This window comes from Chlamydotis macqueenii, chromosome 12, assembly GCF_036417535.1.
Source record: "Chlamydotis macqueenii isolate bChlMac1 chromosome 12, bChlMac1.mat, whole genome shotgun sequence".
Taxonomy (NCBI): domain Eukaryota; kingdom Metazoa; phylum Chordata; class Aves; order Otidiformes; family Otididae; genus Chlamydotis; species Chlamydotis macqueenii.
Window position 1 is genome coordinate 15,344,398 of NC_141567.1, and position 12,588 is coordinate 15,356,985.

The following is a 12,588-nucleotide window of genomic DNA, read 5'->3' on the forward strand; positions in this document are numbered from 1 at the left end:
GGGAACATCACTGCAACATCTGCTGCATGACTAGGCAGATATATAGTGATGCATTGCTGCGTTACTCCCAAAATACACGCAAACACTGAAGCACTGGATGGAGAGATCTCCAGGGATGTCCAGTCCAAGCTCCTGCTCAAAGGAGGGTTATTGCCAGCATTATATGAAGTTGTCTGCCTGCAAATATTTTTTATACAAGCCTGGGATCGCCACCTGAGAGGTATTTAATGAAAGAAAAGGAATGAGAGACATTTACCTTTTTGGAGCACTTGGTTGTGGTTTTAAGACAGCACTTCTTGTGACAAGCATATTTACATACTGCAATGAAGAAAAACAGTATTCAATAATCCAAAAAGTCAGGTTGCTGGAGAAAGATGAATTAATACGAATTAAGTAGCTCCTCTCAGGAGCAGCAGGTCAAAAGCATGTTGAATTTCAGTTCTCAGGGGCCAAGTCTATATTAGATCCGCTCAAAACAAAAAAGATGAAGCCCTTAATTTAACGGCCCCATATTTCAGTCCCTGAAACACTAAAAAACCCTGATAGATCAACTCAGAAAATAATCCATGAGTCACTCTAAGCTATCAGATACAGATACCCTCAAAGAGGTTGGAAATAGCATCTAATTTGTATTCCTCCCGCACTGGACATCAGCCTGAAATACCCCAGGGTCGATCCTCCCAAGCTAATCAAAGAAACATTGGAAAAAACAAAGCAATGGATCAACCTTTCCCTTCGGTCCTTCTCCACTCTCCCGATCTCTTAAAAAAAATCATGTGTGTGGAGGTCAAATGGGCTAAATCAAATGAACCTGCCATGGTCATGAGACTCACAGGCATCCTACGGGCTGAAGCCGTGGGGCACGTTTGCCATACCCGACTCTCTACTGTCCTTCTTACTGTGACACTTGAATACGGTTTGACCACACGGGATGACCATAGGACCTTATGGGATAAGATGCGTAGGGCAAAGCTTCCACGCACAGAACTAACTGTACCATGAGGAATGGAAGGACTGCTTGGGATGGACTTACTAGACAACCTCAGAAACCCTTAGGATCTGTCCCAGGAGCTCCTCCAATGTGAAAAAACTCAAATTCTTTGAGAGTAGGGTTGCAGGAAACAGCAGCAAACATCTTTCAGAGCCCCAAAACTCATCACTGTGATACAGGCACATGAAAAAAAAAAAAAAAAAAAAAAAAGAAGAGAGAGCATGCTTACATTTACAAACAGAAGCTCTGTCCATTATCCAGATCAAGGAGGAACAATATTCACAGTAGGTGGGGATGCTGTACTGGGTTGCCTTAAAAATGTGACCATTGTGCTCTTCCACCTGCAATGAAAAAGATGAGATGGTGAGAAAAAGGAGATGGGTGAAAAGTTTGCTGCAAAATGGGGAGATGAACACAGTCAGCTGTCCAACTTTCAGCTGTTATTTACTGATTTTGTTTCCTTTTCAGCCCAATAACCCCACAGGCAACCCACAGAGACATCCAGCTTGAAAGGGAATCAAACTGTCATGCAAGCAGGTTAGGAACTGCATTTGACTGAAGTTGGTTGGTCAACTTCTAAATGTTCAGAAGGTCTTCCAGACATCCACGGCCCCTTTTAGCTCTGCATCTGCATCCTTTCTAGTACAATCATATCCTTTAGGAAAAAAGGAAATGTAATCTCCTATATGTCTGATACTAGAGACGTAAAACACACACTGTAAGTTTATGCAGAAACCCAGAACAACACTTCTTGTTGCAACCGTGACCACCTTTCTAGCAGGTCCTTTCATGGCTGCATGTTCACTATAGTGTGATGTTCAGATCTCAGCATAGGACCTGTCATGAGCAGGTATCTTATCACTCGTCATTCTGGCCACAAGAACATTATTTTTTAATGTGCAGGCACAGAGTGCTCAACTCACCACATCTGCTTCCTTTTTTCTTCTCTTTTTTCGTTCTGTTTTTGGCACCTGGTATTAGAAGAGATATAAGCATATTTAAGGGCAATTTCCCCAGGTAAAGTGTACAAGAAGGCTTGTATCTGACTTTGCCAACTACCTTCACTGCGGTGTAGTCCAGGGGTTTGTACTCTATCATATATTCATCCAGGAAGACTTTGAAGGTATTGACCCAGACTTTAACTGGAGACTCACTCCAGTCCCTCTGCTCAAGCCTCATGGTCTTCTCCAGAATCTGCTCAAATAAGGCGTACAGGTCCTTATAGCGGATGCTTTTCCCATCGTCCATCTTTTAAGGAAACAGAAGCAAGAATAAAAGTGATTTTTATACACCTCAGGTTGCCTATTCTGCTCCAGACAACTACTTCAGCCCGACTGGCTTCCAAATGCTCACGGAAAGTACAACTATGATTAAAAGAAGTAAAAAAGGATTATCTAATAGAGAGCCGTTTCATGCCTTTGGCAGGGCGGCTTCTCAGTGCACAGAGCAGGAGGACTGCTATTGATCAGCCTGGAAAAGGCTGGAGAAGACCTTATTGTGGCCATTCAGTACCTAAAAGAGGCTCATAAGAAAGACAGGGACAGACATTTTAGCAGGGCCTGTTGTGACAGGATGAGGGGTAATGGTTTTAAACTAGAAAGAGGTAGATTCAGAATGGATATAAGGAAGAAATTTTTTACAGTGAGGGTGGTGGAACACTGGGACAGGTTGCCCAGAGAGGTGGTGGATGCCCCATCCCTGGAAACATTCAAGGCCAGGCTGGATGAGGCTCTGAGCAACCTGATCTGGTTGAAGATGTCCCTGCTCCTTGCAGGGGGTTGGACTGGATGGGCTTTAAAGGTCCCTTCCAACCCTAATGATTTTATGATTCTATGATGATATTAAGTGCCAGCTCAAGTCTTTGAGGGAACTTTTAATACAATCTGGCCAATAAAATAACTTTTTTTGATCCCTGTGATCACTAAGCCATAGTGACCATTGCTCAGATTCAGAAGTAGCAGAAGAGCAGAGCTCTGCATTGCTCAGAAGTCTTTACCATTTGCAAACGTAACACAACTGGGTGGCAGACAGGAGTTTATTGACTTACTGTCATCTCCCATTTGACTGGGAGCAAGCTGTAACGAGGAGATCAGAAATCTCCACTCCATGTATATTGAGGGCTGGCTAAAGAGGAAGAGTTAGTCCAAATTTACAGCACATGGGACTGAATATGAAGGAAGAGCATCCTTCCTTTTGGATAAACAGATCGGGAATGGAAGGCTTGGCAAGGTCTCCCCCAGCAGGAGGACTCAGAGCATCTCGTTTCTTGTGGAGGTAGTAGTTCTCACCCACCATCCAGTCACTTACTGCCAATGCTGAGGAGTAAAAGCTGAAGATGTTTTGTCGGAATTCTTTCAGCGCTTTCTTGAACACGACATCCACTAGCGTGTCCTTCTTGCTGTCCTCGTTATCCAGTTCATTCATCTGGGAAACCAAAGGGGTTTATGCACCCATGTGACTTTTGCTGCAGCAGAGCACCACGTGAGACGAAGTAGCACTACTGAGCAGCTGCTCCACCACGGGCAGGCAACGTTAATAGCGATTACAAGGTGGTTTCTCCTGCATGCAAACTTAGGAAAAACAAGCACTTCCTGCAGCCTTCAACTCCTGCCCTCCACGGTCACTCATTTCTGATGCCACTAGGGGCAACCCAAAGAGATGGAAGCACTGAAGCTGCTGTGCCTGTGCAGAACGACTCCACGGTGCATGCACAGTGTCCCCATCTTTTCTCCCTAGCCTGCCCTGATGTATGCTGCGCACCCTTAGATGAATTATTAGTATAGCTACCACATCGCCCAGGATAATTTTGGCTTTGTTGCCTCCATCTGCTCTCCCAGCTCTCTAGTGATTTATCTGGAGCAGTGAGGACAGGAGTTACCTTTTTCAGGAGAAACTCATCCATGCTCTTCAAGTCACTAGCGCTGGTTATGATCTGCAGCGAGTCGTTCTGCCACTGCACAGGCTCCAGAGCCACGTTGCTGATCTTGACGCTGCGCTTGCGTTTCACTTTCGGAGAGGGCTCTTTGTTCTCCTTGAACTCCCGTCGGTAGATACCGGACAGCTCAGGACTCCGTGGAGGGGTCAGGTGGTGAGGACCCAACTCTATGGGTGATAATTTAAAAGTAGAAAAAGAGATTGAAGAGCAGATGAAAAATAATTCTACCACTAAAATAGGGAGATGGGCATCGGAATAGACCTGTGGAGGAGAAAAGCACTGTGTGGTACTCATAGGAAGATTAAATGGCATTCCTCCTTTGGTTATTTCCTCCATCAAGAGGGGAACATCCGTACACGTCTAGACAGCTGCCAGAAGGACTAGTGACATGGAATTCCTCAAGACTCATTTCGGATTCCACCCACTAACCTACTTGCCATTGTTTTGAGTCGATGTCATCCATGAATTCAAGAGATGTGAACCAGCATGGACATTTGATCTGCATAGCTTCCCAACCTGTCTTCCTATAGCAGCCTCATCTAGACCACAGCATCGTATATGAGACTCTTAATTACAGATACCCTAACCTTACAGATAAGCCAAACTTCCTCGGTTCTATAGTTTTACCCAAGCCCCTATATATTGGACTACAACCAAGCGTAGCCCAAAGCCAGATTTGCTCTAGCTTTTCCTTCTGCCATGAGAGCAAATGCAATTTCGCTGCTCTTTAAAACATCAGCAGCACATCAGCCCATCACTTACCTTCTCCAAGCTGCAAGCCAGAAATCATCTCCCTGCCGGGGGCTTCTTGCTCTGCATACAGCTCCAGCAGCTCAGACTGGGTAGCAAGCTTCTCCCGTGGGGTCTTCTTCTCCCCCTGCTTTCCCTTGCCCCAGAACCTCATTTTGGCTCGCTGAGGCCTAGAAATAAGTCATGGAAAGATGAACCACTTTAGGAAAATGTCCTTCTACCCAAAATCTCCCAGACCTTAATGGTGTTTGAGGAGTTAAATCCACACAGCTTCTACCAAAGAAACCACGCTACATGCCCTCAGGAAAGGCAACCAACTAAGTTCCATGCATGCAATTGGATGGTTTGGAATGGGATGTCTAGCCCATGGCATCAAAACTTTATCATGATATGAGCAAGACACCCCTTCTAATTGGGCATGACCCAATCTTTCACAAAGGAAAGGTAGGATGACAAACTTGTGTTCTGGGTTTGGCTGGTGAAGCTGCAAAGGAGTTGGGGTGGTTCAGCAAGGTGATGAAAACCAAGAAGGACACAGGAGGGATTCACCTCCCATCTCCAGCCATGTCTCCTACCTTCCATCTGGAGTCAGGCTCTTCTGTGCAGTCGCCAGCTTCCCAATCTCGCCCTGAGACATAGTTTTGTGCAGTTTTGTTTGGCCTTCCCCAGAGGTGTATCGCTGCACCGTCTGTAACAATTCCAAGCACAAAGCATTTAAAAATGAGACAGCTCTTGGGATGTCAGCTGGTTTTTTTCCCCTATCAAAAATTACATATTTCATCTGCTATGTCTTTATTTCTATCTGCGTACAGGTGAAAACCTACAGTCCTGTTGAGCTAGCTACAATTAGAGAAATATTTTAATGACTCCTAAAAAAGAAACATAATTCCCTTGCTCCAACTCTACACTGAAGTCCAACCTTCTTTCTCCTTGAGCAACCAATGATGAAAATCAGTGTGCACCAAGCCATGGGTCCTCACCACTTGGCCTGCACAACTGCTCCACTATCCTGGTCTGAGCAGCCCAGCTCTCCATCCCAGAAGAGCCATGTTTGCCACGACAAAATGATTTGTGGTGTTCCTAGCACCAAAGGAACCTTAACCCACATGGATCTGTCCCAGCAGAGCTTCCTCCTCCAACTTTTGTTGAGGACTTTACAGAAAAGACGATCAAAGTCTTCATGCCAAGGACAGGTCAAAATAAACCCTTTAGAAATAATACATTTTGCAGCTTTGATAGAAAGGATCTCTGCTTTCGCCACCACTTAAAATGCTCTGGGATCATTTTTAAGGGTGAAATGAATTTTCAATAATTCAACCTAATGGGATTCCATGAAATAGCCCAGAAATAGTCCTGTCATATTTATAAAACATGAGTAATTTTTGTTCTTTTTTTTCCCATTGCAGCTGTGATTTCAGAGTTGGATTTTTGGAGGAGAGACTTTTGGCATGAGGAAAGCCAGGAATCAGGTTGTATGAAAAGATTCAGGAGATGATGGTCAAATATCTCCTGCAGCTTTCCCACCACCTACATGTCTCAGCTGAACGCACTGTGTTTTTAAGTATTTTTTTTCTATCAAAAATATTTCAAATAAGATTATACAAAATATGAGCTGCAGAGGAGTCACATTTACCACATTTACTCTTCAAGGTTTTATTTTTCACCCCTGGACTAACCTCTCTACCCACCAGGAGATGGCAGCACATAAGGCAAAATCGCTACTGGGAAAGAAAGAAACTGCCTAAACCATCAGAGGGTTTCTTGTTCCTGTCACTCTCACACTTAGGTGATGATCACAAATTGCAGATGGACACTGGGGAAAAAAAAAACAACCCTCAAAACCCATAAAAGTTCTTTCAATCCAACCCAAACTTACTACTTACTTTTAAAAATGACCTATTAAAATGTTTGCCCCCACGATATAGTTTTGTTCTTGAGTAATTTCAACTTTTTAATCACTATCAGTGCTTTGTTTTTTAAAAAATATTTTGGAGTCTCTTTTTTTTTTCCATTTCAGAGCCATTTAAAGCATACCTGTATGTGCTGACTGTGTCAGGCACGCTAAGGGGTTCGTCAATATAGAGGCTGCTCTATAGGACACCACAAACACTTTCTTTTTAAAATATGTATCATATCTACTGCACAAGCAGATCTAACATACAGATTGTGGAGCAAAGTGAACCCCCTTGGCTCATGCAGAAGACTGAGTCAAGAACATCTCTAATGCATTTTTTAGACAAAACTGGAAGAAGGATTTTCTACCATAACTATCACCACCTCTCTGCCCTGCCCCAATCTGTGATCTGTTATCATTCAGCATTTCCTCTGCTATCACAGCAACCTCTCCTGCTTTGGCAAGTAACGATTAAAAGGCATTTTCGGCAGAAGATCCTTCTGTTTGAGGGAATCCTCCAAGAAGCTCTGAAGGGGAAGGCCCTTGTCTGAATGGGAAACCTTCTCTGATGTCAAGACGGGTCTCTGCACCAGAAAATCGCCGGGCAGGGAACATCACAAAGCATCACATGTGGGCAAACGGCAACAGCCAGGGAGTCTGTAGTTGTCCTCTGGATGAAGAGGGGACCAAACGTACTTACTCTGAAAGAGCAACATGTATTTCACCCACTTGGGCTAGTGAGAAATAACTATGGCCAAGTGACTTGTCCCAGCAGGCAGCAGCGTTAAGTGCTGCACTGAAGAGCTTCCTAAAGTGCAACGCTCCCTCTGAATACCTCAGGACATGAGATCTTTCACTGCTGGCTGTTCAAGCATGCTTGGGATCAGCTGGTGACAGATACTTGGACTGATGTTTGCCAACTTGTGGCTTTAGTATGGAGGTTGGAGCAAAATAACCTGCTTTGTTAGCCAGGTCCCTCCCTCTAAGAGCCTCTGCCAAAGGAGGATGTATTCAGAAGGTATTTCTGGTGCGGTTTCTCTAACCGAGCCTTTCCATTTATCTGCAGGAAAGCTCTGCAGGCTTAGGTGCAAAACAGAAGGGGTATTAATATGTGCTGACCACAGCCAGGAGCTATTGCTCCCACTTGTACTTGTCTCACAAGCTAGGTTAATCCTTGGCTATTCACTAGCCAAAAAACTCAAGCAACCTTTGAAGGCTTGGTCTTGTCAGGAAACCCTTTAGCCTTAAAGGCACCTCGCAGTCGACTGTACCTTCACTAGCCACCTTATATACTGGTGCACCTTGGGTTTCAGCTTTGGCTGAAGATGCTCTTGGTCTTTGCTGCTCTGGGATACCCCAGACTTAGGTCAGGAGCATCACAGAATCACAGAATTATCAAGACTGGAAAAGACCTAAAAGATCATCCAGTCCAACCATCACCAATACTTCTCAGCTAAATCATATCCCTCAACACAACATCCAAAGTTTCTTGAACACCCCCATGGTCGGTGACTCCACCACCTTCCTGGGCAGTGCATTCCAGTGCCTGACTACCCTTTCCGAGAAGTAATATTTCCTAATGTCCAGCCTGAATCTCCCCTGGCGCAGCTTGAAACCATTGCCTCTAGTTCTATCACTGTCTACACGAGAGAAAAGGCCGACCCCTAGCTCACTACAACCTCCCTTCAGGAAGTTCTAGAGAGCTATAAGGTCTCCCCTGAGCCTCCTCTTCTCCAGACTGAACAATCCCAGCTCCCTCAGCTGCTCCTCATAAGGCCTGTGCTCCAGACCCCTCACCAGCTTCGTAGCCCTCCTCTGAACGCGTTCCAGGGCCTCAATGTCTTTCTTGCGGTGAGGGGCCCAAAACTGAACACAGTACTCGAGGTGCGGCCTCACCAGTGCCGAGTACAGGGGGACAATCACCTCCCTGTTCCTGCTAGTAACACTGTTTTTGATGCAAGCCAGGATGCCGTTGGCCTTCTTGGCCACCCGGGCACACTGTCGGCTCATGCTCAGCCGAGCATCAATCAGTACCCCCAGGTCCGTTTCCTCCACACAGTCCTCCAGCCACTCCGCCCCAAGCCTATAGCGCTGCCTGGGGTTGTTGTGGCCGAAGTGCAGGACTCGGCATTTGGTCTTGTTGAACCTCATCCCATTGGCTTCAGCCCAGCTCTCCAGCCTGTCCAGATCCCTCTGTAGGGCCTCGCTACCCCCAGGCAGATCCACACTCCCAGCCAATTTGGTGTCATCTGCGAACTTACTGAGGGTGCACTCAATGCCCTCATCCAGATCATCAATAAAGATATTGAAGAGGACAGGCCCCAGCACCGACCCCTGGGGAACACCACTTGTGACTGGTAGCCAGCTGGATTTAACTCCATTCACCACCACTCTCTGAGCCCGGCCCTCCAGCCAGCTCCTTACCCAGCCAAGAGTGTACCCATCCAAGCCATGGGCTGCCAGCTTCTGCAGGAGAATACCGTGGGAGACAGTGTCAAAGGCTTTGCTGAAGTCTAGGTAGACCACATCAACAGCCTTTCCCTCATCCAGCAGATGGGTCACTTGATCATAAAAGGAGATCAGGTTGGTCAAACAGGACCTGCCCTTCATGAACCCATGCTGGCTAGGCCTGATCCCCCGGCCATCCCGCACATGCCGCATGATCTCCCTCAAGACTATCTGTTCCATAACCTTCCCTGTAACCGAGGTCAGGCCAACAGGCCTGTAGTTCCCCGGATCCTCCTTACAACCTTTCTTGTAAATGGGAGTCACGTTGGCAATCCTCCAGTCTTCCGGGACCTCACCAGTCAACAAGGAGCGCTGATAGATGATGGAAAGCAGCTCGGCTATCACCTCCGCCAGTTCCCTCAGCACTCTTGGGTGGATCTCATCCGGCCCCATGGACTCGTGGCAGTCCAGTTGGAGTAGTAAGTCTCTGACTGTTTCTTCCAGAATCACAGGGGGGTTAGCGTGCTCCCCAGCCGAGACTACCAGGTCAGAGAGAGGAGTACCCTGAGGATAACTGGTCTGACCTTTAAAGACAGACGTAAAGAAGGCATTCAGAACCTCCGCCTTTTCCTTATCCTCAGTGGTCACATTCCCAGCCTCATCCAGCAAAGAGTGGATATTCTCCTTTGTCCTCCTCTTACTGTTAATGTATTTATAAAAGAGTTTCTTATTCCTTTTCACCCCAGTGGCCAGGTTAAATTCAAGCTGGGCTTTTGCCTTTCTGATTTCACCTCTACACATCCTAACGACTTCCTTGTATTCATTCTCAGTTGCCTGTCCCTCCTTCCACAGGCGGTAGATTCTCTTTTTCTCCCGGAGCCTCAAGAATAGCTCCCTATTCATCCACGCCGGTCTTCTTCCCCACCGGCTCATTTTGCGGCTCAGGGGGACTGCCTGCTCCTGCGCCCTTAAGACTCCCTTCTTGAAGAGCAACCAGCTCTCTTGGACCCCTTTGTTCGCTAAGACTGAATGCCAGGGGACTCCCCCTACTAGTCTCTTGAACAATTCAAAGTCCGCCCTCCGGAAGTCCAAGGTAGCAGTTTTACTATTCCCCCTCCAAGCTCCACCATGAATTGAGAAATTTATCATTTCATGGTCACTCTGTCCAAGGCAGCCGCCAACCTCCACATCTCCCACCAGACCTTCCCTGTTTGCGAACAGCAGGTCTAGCGGGGCAGTTCCTCTCGTGGGCTCTCTGACCAACTGCATTAGGAAGGCATCCTCTATGCACTCCAAAAACCTCCTAGACTGCTTCTTCTGTGCTGTGCTGTACTCCCAGCATATGTCGGGGAAGTTGAAGTCCCCCATGAGGACAAGGGCTGATGACCGTGCAGCTCGTTCTGATGAACTTCTACTTAGAGCTAGTGAGACACAATCATTGACTTGATGGTCAAGAAACCAATTGGCAAAACAGGCAGGTTCATGCCATTGCAGCTGGTGAGCCATCACATGCTCAACTTCACAAGGTCACACGTAATCGCTCTTTCATCTATCCAGCAGCCCTTGGCTTCTGAGCAGACCATTAAAAGAGGCTCTTTTGGAAAGTTGCAGCTGGGGGCAGGAGCTGTATGAATAAGCTATTCACTAGCACAGAAACCAGCCTGCACATGGCAGCTGCCTGACTCGTCTTCATGTGAACATCACAAGACAAAAAGAATGTGTCTACACAACATCAACCTACTTGAGTTTGTACCCAAACTAACATGCGCCAGTATGGCTCTACCATAGGCTGCTCCATCATCTGCAAGACCCACCCAGGCTCTGCTAATAAATATGAATAAGCAGTCCCTAAATTTTGGTACTCGTGGCAATCTTGACCCAGAAAAGCCACAAGCCAAAGGGCTGGTCCCAAACCTGCAATACAGAATACAGATGGAAACACTGTACACGTCAGGACATACAGATGAGCACATGACTTCATGGGTAGCATTTGCTAGAAAGCAGAACTCAATCACACAAGGGGTGAAAGTGCTGACCGCCAGTTAGAGCTAGTGATGGGAAGCAGCAGAGGAGAGGGACACAGGAGAGACGAGAGACAGTTGGTACCTACTACTACTCGCATGCGGTAAGAGCTGTTAAACCAGATGAGCAGAGTCCCAAGGAGCATTTCTAAAGAGCGGGATGACCCAGGTCCCTTCCAAGGATGGAGCTCACCAAGTGCCTCCGACATCCCAGTGGAAAAAAGATTCCTGTAGCTAAAAAATTCCTAACGCTTTGTAAGAGGGTAGCCTCCAGGAACACAGCATGGCAAGTATGGCAGGTATCCAGGTATGGCACGGCCCTCGCGCAGGGCTTTTGCCAGGCTATGTAAAATGCTACATTTACTACATAAAATTCTCCCTTTCCTGATCTACAAGCAAGCAGATGCACTAAGACGCAGGCAAGTGAACTCAGTTCATGGAGCTGCATCTTTCAATCAGGTTTTGAGTACTTCTGGCTCAAAATGCCTGGAAATTTATCAAAAGCAACCTCAAAAATTCATGGAACTTGTAAATCTCTGTCCCCTTCCCATGAGGAAATTATCTTGTGAAAAAATTATCCTTTATAATAAAAGCCGCTAACAGAAGTCACGAAAAGCCCTCCTTGGCCATCTGCCTTTCTTGGAAAAGCAGATTTTAGGATTGCACAAGATGTTTGCTGGACCCACAGCAATGCTGTAGTGCAAAATAAATCGCTGACTATGGTTTTCATGCTTTTCTTTGGTTTTATACTCAGATCCACATCCAGGACCGTAGCCGGAGCAGAGGAACAAGGCAGCTCTATTCAACACCCATCTTGAGCTCTTATGGCAGATGATTCCTGGTGTTCATCCACACTTCTATGGGAACATCACCACCACCTCAGGAAAAAAATACAAGTGGGTCCGAAGCCACTGGCCTCTTCCATTCCTGAAACCTCCTGGTTTGTGATTTTCCGAAAGCAGCTTATCCAGGCAGGAGATTAAGCCTGAGATGCAAATGCTCTGCAGCACAGGCTCACGTAGCACGGTGCTGCAGTCCACGGACTCGCCAAGGAAGATCAGTTACTGTGCTTGAAAAAGCCACTAAAGGTCATGTTTTTTTTTTTTTTTTCCTTAAAACTTGCTATTTCACTCTCGCTGTATTTTTATTGCCCAATTACATGTTTTTTCTTTCTCTAAGATGCCATCTGCCATCATTGTTCTGATAATTGAGGACTGAATAATTATTGGATACTATGGCTAAGGATACAAAATCAAAAGTAACAGGAGGTGCAAGATTTATGTAGTTGTCTCTGTTGTCTGTTGCTTTTTGGACAATATTCGCTTTGATCTATTCTATGGATGTGTGTAGATCATTTTTATAGCAAAATGATCCTAGGGGAACTTTGCTGTTCAGGTTACAACAAAAAAAAAACTAGGTAGCTGTGCAATACAAGTTGCAATGCTCCAGGAAAGGTATGGAAATCATAGCTGGTATCGAATTAAGCCAGAAAACATCCCCATGGCCAAGAAATACAAATTGTTCCCCTATTTCATATCCATTTCTGCTG

General features: G+C 46.1%; 1 protein-coding gene across 3 annotated transcripts in view; it reads right to left on the minus strand.

Moving 5' to 3' along the window:
• The window catches only part of MYO9A (myosin IXA), a 183,755-nt gene that overhangs the window by 12,761 nt on the left and 158,406 nt on the right, over window positions 1-12,588 (minus strand). For 2 of the 3 annotated variants that reach the window (XM_086757145.1, XM_086757144.1), the window contains exons 28-35: window positions 5,252-5,364; window positions 4,689-4,846; window positions 3,870-4,093; window positions 3,284-3,415; window positions 2,051-2,239; window positions 1,915-1,962; window positions 1,221-1,332; window positions 257-318 (exon numbers count right to left, since the gene is read on the minus strand). In XM_086757145.1, coding sequence (XP_086613271.1) covers window positions 257-318; window positions 1,221-1,332; window positions 1,915-1,962; window positions 2,051-2,239; window positions 3,284-3,415; window positions 3,870-4,093; window positions 4,689-4,846; window positions 5,252-5,364 — 1,038 coding nt within the window. The remainder of the gene's footprint in view (window positions 1-256; window positions 319-1,220; window positions 1,333-1,914; window positions 1,963-2,050; window positions 2,240-3,283; window positions 3,416-3,869; window positions 4,094-4,688; window positions 4,847-5,251; window positions 5,365-12,588) is intronic. The other variant, XM_086757146.1, reaches the window with a different exon arrangement.